At 36.4% G+C, this 20003-nt stretch overlaps 1 protein-coding gene across 1 annotated transcript in view; it reads left to right on the forward strand.

Annotated features, from left to right (window-relative positions):
- JAKMIP3 (Janus kinase and microtubule interacting protein 3) overlaps window positions 1-20003 on the forward strand; it is a 167000-nt gene that overhangs the window by 27803 nt on the left and 119194 nt on the right. The window contains exon 2 of the mRNA XM_053691742.1: window positions 355-852. Within this exon, the coding sequence (XP_053547717.1) occupies window positions 355-852 (498 nt within the window). The remainder of the gene's footprint in view (window positions 1-354; window positions 853-20003) is intronic.

A 20003-nucleotide genomic window follows, 5' to 3' on the forward strand; every position in this document is an offset into this window, starting at 1 on the left:
TCTTAGTATCCCTTGTTGAAAAAGAATACGCACATATCCTACACTAGTGGAAGCTAACAGCAGATTGGTACCTGCACACATTGTCTCTTGTGATTGGCTAACTAGATGTGTTCAGCTAGCTGCCAGTAGAGTAATGTTGTTCCTTCAGGAAAGGATAACGCGAGAATCAAACACATTTGATAATAGAAGTAAATTGGAAAGTTGTTTAAAAATCTATGTTCTATCCAAATGATGAAATAAAATGTTGGGGGTTTCCCGTCCCTTTAAATAAGCCCTACTAAAACATGGCGCCTGGATAGTTTTAGGTATATTTTTTGTGCCATTTTGAAGTAATTTATTTTCTTTTATCTTTAGGTCAACAAACTAGAGCGAGAAAAAAATCAAGAAATAAAGCAACTTAGAGAGCACGAACAACATAAGAATATTGTGATCGTAACTGAACTAAAAGCTAAACTTCATGAAGAGAAGATGAAGGAGCTACAGTCCTTTCGAGAAACGTTGCTGCGACAGCACGAATCCGAACTTGTCCGGGTTATAAAAATGAAAGATGCTGAGAATCAGAGACTTCAGGCTGTTGTCAATGCGTTACGGGACGGTGCTCCTGAAAAAGTAAAAACAGTGCTTTATAATGAAGCAAAAGAAGAAGCCAAAAAATTATTTGACTTTGAAAAAATCAAACTGCAACAAGAAATGATTGAATTAAAAGCAGCTAAAAAGCAAGCGGAAGAGACCTTGGCAGTTGTGGTTCAAGCGGATAAAATGAAAGCTGCGGAAATAAGAAGTATCTATCACATGCACCAAGAAGAAATCGCCAAAATAAAGAGGGAATGCGAGAGAGAAATCCGTAGGCTGGTAGGTGTAACTTTTACTCTGCTTCTTCTGAACATTAGCAAATTAGTCACAGCGACAACAATTAGTCCTGAGGGTTATTTCCTAAAGTGCGTTATGTTTCTCCAGTGTAAGGTTTTTGTATATCTAAAGAAACCTTAAATTCAACATTTAATTCCCTTAAAGGGACAGTCTACACTAAAAAACACTCAACATTTAATTCCCTTAAAGGGACAGTCTACACTAAAAAACACTCAACATTTAATTCCCTTAACGGGACAGTCTACACTAAAAAACACTCAACATTTAATTCCCTTAAAGGGACAGTCTACACTAAAAAACACTCAACATTTAATTCCCTTAAAGGGACAGTCTACACTAAAAATACACTCAACATTTAATTCCCTTAAAGGGACAGTCTACACTAATAAAACACTCAAAATTTAATTCCCTTAAAGGGACAGTCTACACTAAAAAAACACTCAACATTTAATTCCCTTAACGGGACAGTCTACGCTAAAAAAACACTCAACATTTAATTCCCCTAAAGGGACAGTCTACACTAAAAATACACTCAACATTTAATTCCCTTAAAGGGACAGTCTACACTAATAATGCACTCAACATTTATTTCCCTTAAAGGGACAGTCTACACTAAAAATACACTCAACATTTAATTCCCTTAAAGGGACAGTCTGCACTAATAATGCACTCAACATTTAATTCCCTTAAAGGTACAGTCTACACTAATAATACACTCAATATTTAATGCCCTTAAAGGTACAGTCTACACTAATAATACACTCAACATTTAATTCCCTTAAAGGGACAGTCTACACTAATAATACACTCAACTTTTAATTCCCTTAAAGGGACAGTAAACACTAATAATACACTAATACCCTTTTTTATTCCTTGTCCCCTGAATAATCCATTTTACATGTTTCCAAGTATTACACCTAACTTCAATGCTGGCAAATCCTTCCATATTTTCCATCGTTTACAGATTTACAGTGTCCACAAAACTCCTTCCCTCCTCTTCAAGCTTGTTTTTTTTTTTTGTTTCCCTAACACTCGCTCCTGTGATGTAAGGGTGAGGCTTTGCACATGCGCTATACATGCAGTGTTCGGGAATTATAAGGCAGAGTGCCAAAACTATACATATTTAACATGCGCTAGTCACCGAGAACAAGCTAGGATCATTATGCATGATTCCCTTTGGATTGGATACAACAACCCATAAGGATATGAAGATACAGTACATAGGAGGAGTTTGGTGACCATTTTAAATCTACAAATGCTGGAAAAAAATGTAATGCTTTGCCTGCACTAAAGTAATTTGTGATACATGCATGATAAGCGGACTATTCAGGGGACAAAGAATCGAAAAAAGTAAGTGTATTATTTGTGTAGCCTGTCCCTTTAACTGTCTTAAAGGGACAGTAAAGCCAACATTAAAAAAATTTTTTTTATTGTTTTGTTAGTTCTATAGTTTTAGAGTGCCTAAATTATCCGCAAATCGCAGTTTTGGCTGCCTTTATATTTAATTCTGAATGGATAATATTGCTTGTTTAGTGTATAGAGCTTAAATCCTAATTTTTTTATGCTATTCTCTTATGTATCATAATATTTTTAGGGCCCAAGAGTGGTCCTTTCTATTTATTGTCTCTTGAAATTCCCACTTATATTTCGGTTGTAAATGTGGGGTCAAAGAGTGTCCCCTATTCATCATGTGGGAATCCATTTTGTTACAGGTTCTACTACACCTGAAGGGGATTCTTGAGTGTTACCATAATAGATTATTTAAGGTTTTGACATTTGAGTATTAATAATCATTAATAATAACATAAATGCTTTCCTATTTCTGTTCCGTTAGAACATTGTTAACCAGTATTTAGCGCTCCCATTCGAGCATTAACATCGCTAGATGGAGGCTTTTTGCGTGCTTTGGGTTGTGCTTGTATTACAACTTGAAAGTAAAAACCCATGAAAAAATTTGAACTTTGAATATAGTGAACCCGATAACGTATTCTTCCATAGACTTCAATAGAGCATTAAAACGTAAAACAAAACATAACACCCATAAGTGCGTGCTAACCCGACCTTGTTTATTCAAGTGTGCTAAACCCGGGATGAAATATGTATCTTTCACATTCTAATGTTCTTCAAATTGAAGAATATGTTCTGTTTATTCTTAAATAAATATTACTATATATATATATATATATATATATATATATATATATATATATATATATATACATATATATATGTTTATTTTTTGGTAAAATATATATCTATAGGTATATCTATATCTATAGGAATATCTATAGGAATATCCTTAGAACATATTCCCCTATGTGAAGCACATTGGAATGTGAAATAGGCTCCAATGCACAAATATATATATATATATTATTATTATTATTATTATTATTATTATTAGGTATTTGTAGAGCGCCAACAGATTCTGCAGTTCTGTAATCATAGTCGGTATGCTGGATAACTTTTGTATGGATCAAGTGGGTAGAGGGCCTTGCCGAGAGTTTCACTGTTGTAGTCGGCTCCTTTAAAGGTGATCTGCAAACAGCTGGGCTCATAGGCTTACATTTTAAAGGGTTCAAGGAAAAAGCAATGGAGTTTGGAAAAGTTGGTGTAGGTTGTATGCATCCCTGAATAGTAGGGTCTTTAGAAAGTGCTTGAAGCTGTTAAAACTAGGGGAGAGTCTTGTGGAGTGAGACAGGGAGTTCCACAAGATCAGGGCCAGTCTGGAGAAGTCCTGTAAACAGGAATGTGAGAAAGTAACAAGAGAGGAGGAGAGGAGGAGATTGTGACCATATCGCAGGGAATGGGAGGGAGAGTATCTGGAGACAAGTTCTGAAATGTAGGGGGGAGCTGTGCAGTTGATGGCTTTTTATGAGTAAGGATTTTGTGTTTAATCCTAGAGGCAAGAGGAAGCCAGTGAAGGTATTGGAAGAGTGGTGCAGCAGATTAAGAGCAACATGTAAGAAAGATGACCCTGGCAAAGGCATTCATAATGGAATGTAAAGGAGCTATGTAGCAGCTAGGTAGACGAGAGAGGACAGAGTTGCAGTAGCTGAGGCGGGAAACGGCAGGCTTTATCCAAGGACTGAATGTGAGGAGTGAAGGAAAGATCTGAGTCAAGTGTGACCCCAAGACATTCGGTATGGGGGGTAGGGGTAATGATGGAATTATCAACAGTTATAGAAAATTTGGGGGTGGAGATATTGGAAGAAGGGGGAAAAATAAGGAGTTCAGTTTTGGAGAGATTTAGCTTAAGGTAGTGAGAGGACATCCAAGATGAGATAAGAGAAAGACAGTTAGTGACATGGTTTAGTAAGGAAGGAGGTAGGTCTGGTGCAGAGAGGTAGATTTGGGTGTCATCAGTATACAAATGATATTGAAACCCATGGGACTTTATTAAGGAACCTAATGATGACATGTAGATTGAAAAGAGAAGGGGATCAAGGACAGAGCCTTGAAGTACACCAACAGAAAGTGGTTAGACGGATAGGAATAGAACTGTGTTGCAGATGCTGAAGGATTGGAGGGTTTGGAGCAAAAGAGGGTGGTCAGCAGTGTCAAAGGCTGCAGACAGGTCAAGGAGGATAAGCAGAGAGAAGTGGCCTTTGGATTTTGCTGTAAGTAGGTCATTGGTAACCTTGACAATTGCTGTCTCTGTGACGTGATGGGGACGAAATCCAGATTGCAGTGGGTCAAGAAGAGAGTTTAGTGTAAGGAAATGGGAAAGACGTGCATATACTAGCTTTTCCAGGAGCTTTGAGGCCAGAGAGAGTAGGGAAATAGGGCGGTAGTTGGATGGGGAGGTTAAATCGAGGGAAGGTTTTTTGAGGATAGGTGTGACCAGTGCATGTTTTAGAGATGGGGGAAATATACTAGTGCTGAGGGAGAGGTTTAAAATTTGTGTGAGTATGGGGGTGAGGGTAGAAGAGAGGGAGGGGAGTAACTGTGAGGGGATGGGGTTGAAGGGACAGGTAGTGAGGTGGGAGGACAGTATAAGGGCAGAAACTTCAACCTCTTTAACAGGGGCAAAAGAGCTACATTTTTTGGATATTTGGGTTTTGGATGATTGTGAGCTTTTGAGAGGGTGGGAGATTGTTTATATGTTGAGAGCTGATTTAATTTCTAATGGAGTCAATTTTGTTGAAGTGGCTGGCAAAATCTTGAGCTGAGAGAGAAGTTGTATTAGGAGGTGTAGGTGGGCGGAGAAGAGTATTGCATGTTTATAACAGACATTTTTGGTTAGAGGAAAGAGTAGAGATGAGATTAGAGAAGTATTGTTGCTTATAAAGATTAAGAGCACAATAGTAGGAGTTCAGGATGAACTTGTAGTGAAGAAAGTCAGCTGAACTCCGAGATTTCCTCCAGTGTCACTCAGCAGTACAGGAACATCTGAGTAGGTACCGTGACAGAGGAGTATGCCAGGGCTGAGGGTGAGAGTGTGGTTTCTGAGCTATGGTTGGAGGTGCCAGCTATCAATGACAGATGTAAGGGTGGAGTTATAATGGCAGATAGATTGGTCAGGGCAGGAAAAGGAGGAGATGGATGAGAGGAGAGGTTTGAGAGAGCTAGTGAGCTGTTGCAGATCTAATGACTTAGTGCTTCTGTGAAGTTTGGTGTGAGGGGAAGAGGGAGGGGGAGTTGTAGGGAGGAAAGTGATGTTGCAAGTTAGGAGATGATGGTCAGAAAAAGGAAAAGAGGACTTTGTGAAATTTGAGATAGTACATCGATAGGGGAAAATTAGATCAAGGGAGTGACCATCTTTGTGAGTGGGAGAGTCAGTCCATTGTGACAGGCCGAAAGAGGAAGTGAGTTGAAAAAGTTGTTTTACAGAGGAGGCAGTGGGATTGTCAAGAGGGATGTTGAAGTCACCAAGAATGAGGGCAGGGGTGTCTGAGAAAGGAAATAAGGAAGCCAGGCAGCAAAGGGATTTAAAAATTGAGTTGGGAAGCCAGGGGGGCGATATATGACTGTAACTCGTACAAAAAGTAGAGAGAATAAAAAAATCATGTGTGCTTCAAATGAAGAAAATGTGAGGGAAGAGAAGGGCTATATTTGTTGAAAAGTGCAATGAGAGGAAAGTAAAATACCAACACCACCTTCTTGTCTATTGCCAGACCTAGGAGTGTGGCTGAAATGGAGACCCCCATGTGACAGTGCAACAGTGGATGCTGTGTCTGAAGCAGAGAGCCAGGTTTCTGTAAGAGCCAGAAGGTTAAGAGAGTGGGAGATAAAGAGATCATGGAGAGAAGTAAGCTTGATGCAAACAGAGCGAGAGTTCCAGAGTGTACAAGTGAAGGGGGAGGTGGTTTTATATGTAAGAGGAATGAGATTAAGGTTACCAGAGTTTTGTTTGTGAAGTCCATTGAAAAGCACACATGGATGTGCAAGGCAAGGAAGTTGTGGGGGACCAGGATTAGGGGAAATGTCGCAAGCAGCTAGTATGAGCAAGACAGAGAGTGACATGAGTTGAGAAGCAGATTTGCAGTAATGAGAATGTTTTTGGGCTGAAGTGCAAGGGGAAGAGAGAGTGTTTAGGAATTGGTAAAGTTCATGAGTACAAAAGTAAGGTGAGTATAAGAGAGATGGGCTAATGAACAGTGCAGGTGGAGATGGAGAAGGAGTAATTGAATAATGTAGTTTGTTATAGAGACAAGAGGTAGCACAAAGGAATATGAAGATTTTGAGTATTATTATAAAAGCGGGAACCAATTAAACACATAAGACACAGTATTACAGCAGCGCTTGCTTAAGGATACAATGAGATACATGAAACACAATATTACAAGAGTACTTGCCTTGTGTCTAGCCCCTTGTCCAATCCTTGTATAATTCTTATCTTAGTGCCTCCCTTCTAAAATGTTCACTTTAGAAATGTGAACATATGCTATTGTTACAATGCACACTGCCCAGACAATGCACCCCCTGAGCAATGCACTTCACAAACTAGTGTGAAATATATACAGGCAGGGCAGTCAGCTGAGTCCACTAAATTTAGTTGATTGCTAATCAAAGACATTTTGAAAGGCCAATTGGAATGTTATATTCTTTATCTGGTCAGGGTGAGATAAGTTAAGTAAACAGAGAGTAAAATGTGCAGGAGGTTGAAGCTATGGCATAAGACAACTTATACATTTAAGAATAATAGCAAGTATTGATAAGGATTGAACATCACATGGCAATTAACAAAACATTAGAAGTAAGACATTCGGATTAACATTACAATAACATTACAATAAATGCAGGACTTAATTTTAACAACCTAAAATCATGTGCTCAATATATATATACACATAACAAAGAGAGACTTGCAGTACAAATGACACAAAAGCAAGGAAATTGGCAAGATTTGAATGCAGGGACCCAATTCACATACCAAAGAAAGACATGTGTGTGTATATATACAGTATGTGTATTCATATGTATTTAACTGTACAATTAAATGTATTTTTGATGTTTTTTTGTGCTAACCAGACATGTGTTAAATTCGATTGTGCTCAAGCAAATGTACTTACGTTCAACTCATAATTATTTCTAATGTGCACAAAGAGCCGCAAAATACCCCTTATTGCTCGCGTGTGCCAGCTCTCAATTTGTAATTTAGCCCAATGTATTTTAGAATAAATTTGAGAACTGTCATATCTGGAATGTTTATTATGATAACCTCTTAACCTCAATAAAGAAATATTAAAGCAAAATTAAAGTTTTATGCTTCAGTTAGAATGTCTTTTTAAAAAAATCATTCAAATTTACTTATATTGTCAAGTTTGCTTTATTCTCTTTGTAATCTTTGTTAAAAAAACAAACAATGGTAGGATCACAAAAGGGATGGTTAAATATACTGAAAGTGTAATTAGTTTGGCAGAATGAATAGTCCTGCAGACATTCATTTTGGACTATAGAATGTTGATAATAATGAAAATCCATTACAATTAGTTTACGAATGTTTATAATTAGATTGAAAAACTACATTTGAAATTCCAAATGTAACATTTGATTTAACAAATACTAGTTAGGAGTTCAATAGTTCATGTAATAAGGAATTTAGTAAATTGATACATAATAGATACAATTATATAACTTTTAATGTTTCCATTTTGAATATTGCATAATTTGAATATTACATTTAAAGAAAGCATTAGAAATACTATTACAAATATATAAATTCTAATGTTTCAAATTTGAATATTGCATAATTTGAATCAAATTATTAGAAATTGTTAGAAAGCATTAGAAATACTATTAAATTAAACAAATGTTAGAATGTTGTACAAACATTCAAAATTCAAAATGAATGAACAAATTTGTTACAATTCGTTTCCTTTTTTAAATGTTGTAAAACATTTGCCCATCCCTAATCAAGAAGATACATGTGTCTTCAGTTTTCTATGGCCGCAGCAGTGTTTTCAACAATGTATAACATTGCTACAAACTCAGTTGCAAACACTGCTGTCATTGAGTGCTAAAGACACGAGGACCTATGCTCCTGTGGTCCTACAAGCCTGTTTACATTCACCTTTCAACAAATGATACCAAGAGAAAGAACCACATTTCATAATAGAGCATGCAGTTTATGAAACTTTCCAATGCACTTCTATCTGCATCATGGCAGTTTAATTTTGATGTATCTATCCATTTAATTAATGAAAATTAAACAAGGTTGGAACACATTCAGGATTTACTTTGCTTGCTTAACTGAAAATTCATTGTTTCTGCTGCAAAAATTGTGTTTGTCCCATAGATTTCTGATTCTGCACATAAAGGGGCGCAAAAATTCCCAGTTTGTATAATGCAGAATAGTGTAGTATATTTAAGAGGTTTCCATAAGGTAAATCAATTCATTTTAAGGGATATTAGCCCCCACACGCTGCTTACAATGCAGTGTACACAAAAGAAGTAGAATGTGGCTTCTTTTGAAAAAGTAGCGATTGTTGACTACTCCTATTGGCGGTACCATTGTACCTGAGAATTAATATTATTATTGGGGGTGGGTTTTTTTACCTGAGGGATAAAACCCACTGAGGAGTGGGTAGAAGGGCCGGTAGTGTAAGTTCCGGTAAATGAGGAGCTATTTATCACTAACATTAATGTGTTGCATTATGACAACATCTTAAATAGACCTCATTAGCCTATATCAGAGGTTTTCAAACCTGTTCTCAGGCCTTCCTAACAGGGCAGATTTTCAGGATTACCTTGGGTAAGAGCAGGTAAATCACTATGTTTACTGATCAGCAGATTATTTCCCCAGTACTCCAATTCAGATATCCTGAAAATCTGGCTGTTTAGGGAGGTCTGAGGACGGGTTTGAAAACCCATGCTTTATAGTATACAAACAGTGAGTTGTTACATGATGGTCTCTCATAGGACAAACACAATTTTGTACAAGCAAAAGCAAGATATTTTATACCAAAAACAAGCAAAATACAGTTAAAAATGGTTTCTTTATCATTAATTAATGCATTTATGGGGAATTTGATTTTGAGTTTAATCTCCCATTAAATATCTAAACTGTTTTTTCAAATATGGTGTTGTCATACAATTGCCCAATATTTACAATTCTTTCATACACTTTATATAATATAAATATAGAAATATTGTCTACTATGCAGATGTCTATTTACAAAGACCAGTTTAATGTAAATTTAAACAACCAGAGGCAAATTGACACAAAGGGCAGAATAACAAAGTGGGGCCTACTACTCGTACCACAGTTAGTTCAGCATCGCTTTTGTGATGTGGCCGTATTCAGGTACCTAAACTGGTCTGTGGTTAATCTGCCTCAGGATACAAGTGCTAAGTTTTTTTTGTTTTTAACTGAAAAAGCTTTATTCAATTTGTTTTATCTGAGTAGTGATTTAGTTTCTAGAAGAATTATATATTAAACTGCAGTGTTTTGCTGAGTACATTTAGTCTATCTGTCCTCTTTCTAAGATAATAATAGTTTTAATGACTATAAACTAGAAACTCTAAATGTCCTTCTCAGCTGAATGATTGACTAGAGTAATAAGTTAGTTATAAAATCAAACAATTGATTTAAAGGAACAGTCTACTCCAGAAATGTTATTGCTTATTATTTTGCATAACTAACACTGTTATATTAATATACTTTTTACCTATGTGACTACCTTATATATAAGGATCTGCAAACTGCCCCCTTATTTCAATTATTTTGACAAACTTGCATTTTTGCCAATCAGTGCTGACTCATAAATAACTCCACAGGATTGAGAATGATGTTGATCTATATGGCACACATTAAGTAGCAGTGTCTAGCTTAAAAAAAACTGTCAAAATGCACTGAGATAAGAGGCAGCCTTCATGGGCTTATAAATTTGCAGAGCCTACCTAGGTTTAGCTTTCAATAAAGAATACCAATAGAACAGGTCTGAATTCAATAGTGTGCAATCCAGCTTTTCTGGGTGTGAGGAAAAACTACAAATATCAGATTTCAAATAAATGAAAAAGCAGTTCTAATAAAAGCGCATTGTAAATTTGTTTCACAATGCAAAATTCAACATTCTATACTCAAGTCTGTGTTCCTTTAATAATGGAATTAAATGAACACACAACCCACATTTCTTCTTTCATAATTCAGATAGAACATGCGATTTTAAACAACTTTCTAATTTACTTCTATTAGTAAATTTTCTTGGTTCTTTCGGTATCTTTTGCTGCAAAAAAGCTCAGGAGCATGCACGTGTCTACACTAGATGGCAGCAGTATTTCCTGCCATATAAGTGCTCCAGACACCTACCTAGGTATCTCATTAACAAAGAATAACACGGGAACAAATCAAATCTGATAATAGAAGTAAATTAGAATCTTTTTTTTAAATTATATGCTCTGTCTGAATAATAAAAACACATTTTGGGTTTCTTATCCTTTTAAAGGCATACATTCTTTCTGTCAAAAGGACATTAATCAATAAATACATTTCATAAGCATAATATCATGGAGCCGCCATTTTGAAATCTTCCTTTCACTGCATTCCAGTGCTGACGTGTTTGCACATGTGCAGTATCTCTACTTCAGATACCTGTGGTGTAACCTAGGTTCCAATATTACATGAAATGTATTTAGCATTTAGTGTCCCTTTAAATGACAATGTATAGTAAACATTATGAGAAATATGATGATTGAAGTTGAAGAACATTTACAATTCAGGTGTTATTTGGGAAAAGCTTTTTACAGAAAAGGAAGTAGTTACATAAAATAATCGTCCAGTATGAGTTATAGGAACAAATACTGGTTATCTAAAAATATATAATATTTTCTGAGAATTATTTATGGTGTTGGGATTTGTGCAGAGAGAACAGGCAGACTTGATAAGCTTATTGTTTCTTTTAAAGTGCTATATAAATGATGCATAATACAATAATTCCTGCTTTTCATGGAACTATTGAAAGGCTTTTAAAAGTGCATTAAAATAGGATTATATTTACAATGCAGCCTTTTAAGTTTATCAGAACTCATAGCAATAACTGTGCAATTACTGTTAGCCATGCTGTTTATTTTTTTTTTAATGAGTAAAATAATCATCTTCATCTCTCTAATGTGTATAACCAAAAGCTGTTAATGTAAATTTAGATAGCTGTAAACTTGTAATGCCCATGATTAAAGTATTTTATTGTGTGACCTAGTATGGAACTGTAAGCTAGAGATCATATTGCAGTTGACAATTGCAATTAGTAGTAACTTAAAGGGACACTTAAGTCAAAATTATACTTTCATGATTCAGATAGAGCAAGCGATTTTATACAACTTTCCAATTTGCTTCCATTAACAAAATGTTCCCAGTCTTTTTATATTTACACTTTTTGAGTCACCAGCTCCTTCTGAGCATGTGCAAGAATACACAAAATATATGTTTATGCATTTGTGAATGGCTGATGGCTGTCACATGATACAAGAGGAGTGGAACTTTTAAATATGTCAGAAGAAATCTACTACTCATTTGAAGTTCAGACTAAGTGCTATAGCATTGTCTTTTATCATGCATTTGTTGTTTATGCAAATTACTGTATTTACTGGCCCCTTAAAGGGACATTAAACCCAATATTTTTCTTTCATGATTCAGACAGAGAATATAATTTTAAACAACATTCCATTTCACTTATAGTATCTAATTTGCTTCATTCTTTAGATAGCCTTTGTTAAAGAAATAACAATGCACATGGGTGAGCCAATCACATGAGGCAAATATGTGCAGCCACCAATCAGAAGCTACTGAGCCTACCTAGATAAGTTTTTTAGGAAATAATATTTAAAGAGGATGAAGCAAATTAGATAATAGAAGTACATTAGAAAGTTGTTTAAAATGGTATTCTCTATCTGAATCATGATACAAAAATGTTGGATTTAATGTCCCTTTAAGTAATTAGTATTGACATTGCTAACTAGAAGTATGAAAAATATCTTCATGGAATTTAAAGGGATGTGGAGGTCAACTAAGGGGGTATAAAAGTCAAAATTAATCTTTTATGATTCATATAGAGCATGCAATTACATTTCTCACATTTACTCCTATTTAACAATTTACATCATTCTTTTGGTGTCCTTGTGTCTTGTGCACAATCTGACAGCATTGTATGCAATAATGTAAAACAGTGTTGAGAACTGGATGGCAGCAATGCTTGCAACAATGCAACAGTGTTTTTCATTATTGCAATAACTGTGCCATACAGACTCAAGGAAAATAGACGCTCCTGAGCATATCTAGATATGCTTTTCAAGAATGGATACCACAAAAATAAAGTAATTTTTTTTTTTAACCAAAGTAAATTGGAAAGTGTTTTAAATTGTATGCTCTATCTAAATCGTGGCATGATTTCCAGTTTATATTATGAAGTTTAACTCTTTCTCTTGGTACTTTCCATGACAGAACACGGAGGTAGGCTCAGGAGCGTGCATGTGTCTCAAACACTATGGGGGGTAGTTATCAACGTGTCAACTTTCCTGCCTTCGCCGGCCCAATACGCCCGCCTAAGCTTGCCTCACATCGCCGCCACGGACCTGAAAAATTTCACCTGTTATCAAATAAAGCTGTCAAAAAGCAGCGCACGAAGTACGGGGCGATGAGCAGCGGACTGTGAGAGTTATCACTCATCCGATCTCGCTGCTCTTCGGCTTTTTCCCAGCTTTATTGCTAGCCTGTCACTAAGCACTCACACTAAACTGCACTGTTCTACCAACTATACCGGCGCCCCCGGAGCCCCCCGCAACTCAATAAATTTATTAACCCCTAAACCGCCGCTCCTAGACCCTGCCGCAACTCTGATAAATGTATTAACCCCTAAACTGCTGCTCCCGGACACTGCTGCCACCTACATCATACCTAGTAACCCCTATCCTGCCCTCCCTATACCGTCGCCCTCTATAATAAAGTTATTAACCCCTATCCTGCTGATCCCCCACCTCGCCGTAACTAAATAAATAGTTTAACCCCTAAACCGCCGCTCCCAGACCCTGCCGCAACCTATATTAAATTTATTAACCCCTAATCTGCCCCCCACTACACCGTCGCCACCTATAATAAATTTATTAACCCCTATCCTGCCCCCCACTACACCGCCGCCACTGTAATAAAATTATCAACCCCTAAACCTAAGTCTAACACTAACCCTAACACCCCCCTAACTTAAATATTAATTCAATAAATCTAAATAATATTTCTATTATGAACTAAATTAATCATATTTAAAACTAAATATTTACCTTTAAAATAAACCCTAATATAGCTACAATATAAATAATAATTATATTGTAGCTATTTTAGGATTTATTTTTATTTTACAGGTAACTTTCAATTTATTTTAACTAGGTACAATAGCTATTAAATAGTTATTAACTATATAATAGCTTACCTAGCTAAAATAAAGAGAAATTTACTTGTAAAATAAAAATTAACCTAAGTTACAATTACACCTAACACTACACTATACTTAAATAAATTATTCCTATTTAAAACTAAATACTTACCTGTAAAATAAACCCTAATATAGCTACAATATAACTAATAGTTACATTGTAGCTATCTTAGGATTTATATTTATTTTACAGGTAACTTTGTATTTATTTTAGCTAGTTAGAATAGTTATTAAATAGTTATTAACTATTTAATAACTACCTAGCTAAAATAAATACAAAATTACCTGTAAAATAAATCCTAACCTAAGTTACAATTAAACCTAACACTACACTATCTTTAAATGAATTAAATAAATTAACTACAAATAACTACAATTAAATACAATTACATAAACTAACTAAAGTACAAAAAAAAAGCTAAGTTACAAAAAAAAGAAGAAGTTACAAACATTTTAAAAATATTACAACAATTTAAAGCTACTTACACCTAATCTAAGCCCCCTAATAAAATAACAAAGCCCCCCAAAATAAAAAAATGCCCTACCCTATTCTAAATTTAAAAAGTTCAAAGCTCTTTTACCTTACAAGCCCTTAAAAGGGCCTTTTGTGGGGGCATGCCCCAAAGAATTCAGCTCTTTTGCCTGTAAAAGAAAAATACAACCCTCCCCAACATTAAAACCCACCACCCACATACCCCTAATCTAACCCAAACCCCCCTTAAAATAACCTAACACTAATCCCCTGAAGATCATCCTACCTTTAGTCGTCTTCACTCAGCCGAGCAGCGATGGAACTGAAGAGGAGACCCGGAGCAGCAGAAGTGATCATCCAAGCGGCGCTGAAGAAATCTTCCATCCGATGAAGTGATCCTCCAAGCGGCGCTGAAGAACTCTTCCATCCGGGCGATGTCATCTTCCAAGAGGCGCTGAAGAAGTCTTCTATCCGGGCAATGTCATCTTCCAAGCCGGGTCTTCAATCTTCATCCCGCCGACGCGGAACATCCTTCTTTACCGATGGACTACCGACGAATGAAGACTCCTTTAAGGGACGTCATCCAAGATGGCGTCCCTTCAATTCCGATTGGCTGATAGGATTCAGCCAATCGGAATTAAGGTAGGAAGGTAGGAAAAATCTGATTGGCTGATTGAATCAGCCAATCAGCTTCAAGTTCAATCCGATTGGCTGATCTAATCAGCCAATCAGATTGAGCTTGCATTATATTGGCTGATCGGAACAGTATTTAGCTTTAAATAGGATTAATTTAGTTCATAATAGAAATATTATTTAGATTTATTTAATTAATATTTAAGTTAGGGGGGTGTTAGGGTTAGTGTTAGACTTAGGTTTAGGGGTTAATAATTTTATTACAGTGGCGACGGTGTAGTGGGGGGCAGGATAGGGGTTAATAAATTTATTATAGGTTGCGGGGGTCCAGGAGCGGCGGTTTAGGGGTTAAACTATTTATTTAGTTGCGGCGAGGTGGGGGATCAGCAGGATAGGGGTTAATAACTTTATTATAGATGGCGGCGGTATAGGGGGGGCAGGATATTGGTTACTAGGTATAATGTAGGTGGCGGTGGGTCCGGGAGCGGTGGTTTAGGGGTTAATATGTATAGAGTAGCTTGCGGTGGGCTCCGGGAGCGGCAGTTTAGGGGTTAATACATATATTATAGTTGCGGTGGGCTCCGGGAGCGGCGGTTTAGGGGGTAATAACTTTATTTAGTTGCGGCGGTGTAGGGGGGACAGCTTAGGGGTGTTTAGACTCGGGGTACATGTTAGGGTGTTAGGTGCAGACAGCTCCCATAGGAATCAATGGGATATCTGGCAGCAGCGAACCTGTACTTTCGCTATGGTCAGACTCCCATTGATTCCTATGGGATCCGCCGCCTCCAGGGCGGCGGATTGAAAACCAGGTACGCTGGGCCGTAAAAGTGCCGAGCGTACCTGCTAGTTTTTTGATAACTAGCAAAAGTAGTCAGATTGTGCCGCACTTGTGTGCGGAACATCTGGAGAGACGTAAGAATCGATCTGTGTCGGACTGAGTCCGGCGGATCGAAGTTTACGTCACAAAATTCTACTTTTACCGGTCTCTAGCTTTTGATAACTAAGGCGAATCAGCCTCGCCACAAATACGCTGCAGAATTCCAGCGTATTTGAGGTTGACGGCTTGATAACTAGGCCCTTATATATATATAACATTGTTGCTAACATTGGGATTGTTCACAAATCCTTTAGTAAAATGTATCAAATGATTTATCTTTTCTGTAGAAAAACATTAGATTGTGGCAAACACTGCTGCCATATAGTTTTCTAGGCATGTGCATCAAACTCAGTATGCCCTCATGGAACTGAGCTACACTTCAACAAAAGTTACCAAGAAAAAGTGTTAAATTCAACAAGTAACAGAATTTATTTTTTCTAATTGTACTTTTTTTTTTATTATTATAAACGTTACATTTTGAACCAGAGATTTTTTTTAATTAATATTAGTTGTTACATTGACACTACTTTTTATATTTGATAAGACAATACCTTCCAATCTACTGTACAATATATTTATGAAGTTTATCTAAAAAAGTGACCTAATTTGTTTGGATTTGTCGATGTGCTACCAAATTAACTATTTTTTTAATCAGCTTATATATTGTATAAAGTGGTAAACTATTAAAGGGACATGGACACCATAATGTTTTTTTTTAATGAATGCTAGTTATGTCCACAGCAACTTTGTGTAAAATATCCACTTTATTTAGACCTTTATGCACACATGCACTGTGAACATTACTGTTTGTTACATGCTAGGGGGATAGCAGAAAGCCCTGTATGCACAGGCAGCAGAGATAGATTAACTATTTGCTGGATGAGACTATTGGATTTAGTAAGATGTTTCTAGGTAGAACATTCATTTTTAGAAATCTCTCCAATTTATTTTTTATCAAACTTGTTTCATTTATTTGGTATCCTTTTAAAAAGGAGCAGCAATGCATTACTGGGAGCTGGCTGAAAACAGTGGGTGAGCGAATGAAAAAAGAGTCATAAATTGTTTAAAATTATATATTCTATCTCAATGGTTTTTAAACCTGTCTTTAGCCTCCCTAACCAGCCAGATTTTGAGGATATCTGAACTGGAGCACAGGTGAAATTATCAGCTGATTAGTAACCATGGTTATTTTACCTGCTCTCATCCAAGGTAATCCTGAAAATCTGGCCTGTTGGGGCGGCCTGAGGACAGGTTTGAAAACCAGTGCTCTATCTGAATCATGAAATAAATATTTGAGTTTTCATGACCCCTTGAAGTGCTAGCTCTGGAATGCTTTTACTCATTTTTTCATAAATCAGGATGGCTCTTCTGATTTGAGTATATTAAAAAAAAGGAAATGATCACAGATGAGGAAATTGATAAATCTTGGCTTGTCTCTCATTTGCTAGAAAATATGCTGAATTCATAAAAAGCACAAATATTATTGGGACAAAAGACATCTCAAATCAATCTTTTAATTCAATATTTCTCTGAGATGGTATTAGAACAACCTGGGATGCCACACACAATTAGAACTGAGGGTCAGTATCATGGTATCTTGTAAAATTGTAAATTCCTAAATACGAGAGACTTTTAGAAGCAGATATCATAGCTCCTGAACAGTACATAGCCACTAAGCCAAGTCAAAGTTTGTGTAGAATGTATAATGCTTAAAGGGACATGGAACTCAAAAAATTTCTATGATTCCGACAGCATGCAATGTTAAACAACTTTCCTATTAACTTATATTTTCTCACTTGTTTTATTCTCTCTGTATATTTTGTTGAAAAAACAGCAATCCCCACGGGAGAGCCAATAGCATGAGGTTTATATATTCAGCCACCAATCATCAGCTCATGAGCCTACCTAGTTATGCTTTTCAACTAAGGATACCCAGAGAATGAAGGAAATAAGATGACAGAAGTAAATTGGAAAGTTATTTAAAATTGCATGCTCTATCTGAATCATAAAAAGATTTTTTTATCGGAAAATAGAAACCGCTCCCATTGCTGTATTGGTAGACAGAGACAAGACTCTACAAATATGAAAAGTAAGTTTAAGCAATCCAAAATATGTTTAAAATGACATGAAACCTACATTTTTTTTCTTTCATGATTCAGATATAGCATGCAATTTTAAAACTTTATAATTTACTCCTATTATCAAATTTTCTTTGTTCTGTGAAATCTAGATATTATTTACTGAATAGTCTTCCACTGCATTCTTTGCTATTTATTATCATAAAGTAAAACAGTTTAGATATAAATGAACAAGGAACAGCCACATGATCCAGTGATGTAATTTGTTTATTATAGTAAGTTTTCAAGTACTATTTAGTATTAGTTAATCTGTCTTCAATTCTATGAGGGGGACCTGCATTTTCTTAAAGGGACACTGTACCCAAAATTTTTCTTTTGTAATTCAGAAAGAGCATGCAATTTTAAGCAACTTTCTAATTTACTCCTATTATCAATTTTTCTTCATTCTCTTGCTATCATCATTTGAAAAAGAAGGCATCTAAGCTTTTTTTTGGTTTCAGTACTCTGGACAGCACTTTTTTATTGGTGGATGAATTTATCCACCAATCAGCAAGGACAACCCAGGTTGTTCACCAAAAATGGGCCGGCATCTAAACTTACATTCTTGCATTTCAAATAAAGATACCAAGAGAATGAAGAAAATGTGATAATTGGAGTAAATTAGAAAGTTGCTTACAATCTCATGCTCAATCTGAATCACGAAAGAAAAGTTTTGGGTACAGTGTCCCTTTAATGACAAAACCAAATCTTTCTCAGTATCAATTTTCCGTATCTTCTTTGTATTAACTGTGAATGCAATTTAATCTGGAATAAAAATCATGGTAGTTGCTTCCTATTAAAGTATCAAATACACAAAACTGGAAAACAGCACACTTACATGTAAGGGGCATAGAAAAAGGCTTGCCAAGTCCAAATCAAATGAAATATCAGTATAATTCCAGCTACCAAAATGTTAAAAGACCTTAATTTCTTTAGTTTGGGTCGAAAAGCATAGTACAACGTTTCAGGACTGCAATAGGCCCTTAGTCATGTATCCTTCCTATTAAAGCTAATAGAATTGCCTGAAACTATTATCTTGGTTACTATTTTAATAATGTGTTTTATCTACTTGTATTTAAAGGTACATTAAAGGGATAGAAAAGTCAAAATTAAACTTTCATGATTGAGACAGAACATGCAATTTTAAACAAAATTCTAATTTACTTCTGTTATTATATTTGCCTTGTAATTGGCTGCACATTTGTATTTTGTCATTGGCTCACAGATGTGTTTAGCTTCTTCCCACTAGTGCATTGCTACTGTTGAACCTACCAAGAGAACAAACCAACGGCTAGATTACGAGTTTTGCGTTAGAGGCTATGCGGTGCTAGCGAGCAGTTTTCTCTCACCGCTCACTTACCTACAGTGCTGGTATTATGGGTTTTCAGAAACCCGGCGTTAAAAGACAAGAAGTGAGTGCTGAGCAAAATTTTGCTCCATATCTCACTTCAATACCAGCGGTGAGCTGGTCGTACGTGCTCGTGCCTGATTTCCCCATAGGAATCAATGGGGAGAGCCAGCTGAAAACACCTGCCAAAAAGCAGCGTAAAACTCAGTAACGCAGCCCCATTGATTCCTATGGGGAAACACATTTTATGTTTACACCTAACACCCTAACATGAACCCCGAGTCTAAACACCCCTAATTTTACACTTATTAACCACTATTCTGCCGCCCCCGACATCGCAGACACCTGCATTATATTTATTAACCCCTAATCTGCTGCTCCGGACACCGCCGCCACCTACATTATACTTATGAACCCCTAATCTGCTGCCCCCAACATCGCCGACACCTACATTATATTTATTAACCCCTAATCTGCCGTCCCCAATGACGCCGCAACCTACCTACACTTATTAACCCCTAATCTGCTGCCCCCAATGTCGCCGCCACTATAATAAACATATTAAACCCTAAACCGCCGCACTCCCGCCTCGCAAAGATTAGTTAAATATTATTAACTCCTAATCTGCCGTCCCTAACATCGCCGCCACCTACCTACATTTATTAACCCCTAATCTGCCGTCTCCAATGTTGCCGCCACTATACTAAATGTATTAACCCCTAAACCTAAGTCTAACCCTAACCCTAACACCCCCTAACTTAAAGGGACACTGAACCCAAAAATTTTCTTTTGTAATTCAGATAAATCATGCAATTTTAAG

Source organism: Bombina bombina, chromosome 9 (assembly GCF_027579735.1).
Source record: "Bombina bombina isolate aBomBom1 chromosome 9, aBomBom1.pri, whole genome shotgun sequence".
Taxonomy (NCBI): Eukaryota; Metazoa; Chordata; class Amphibia; order Anura; family Bombinatoridae; genus Bombina; species Bombina bombina.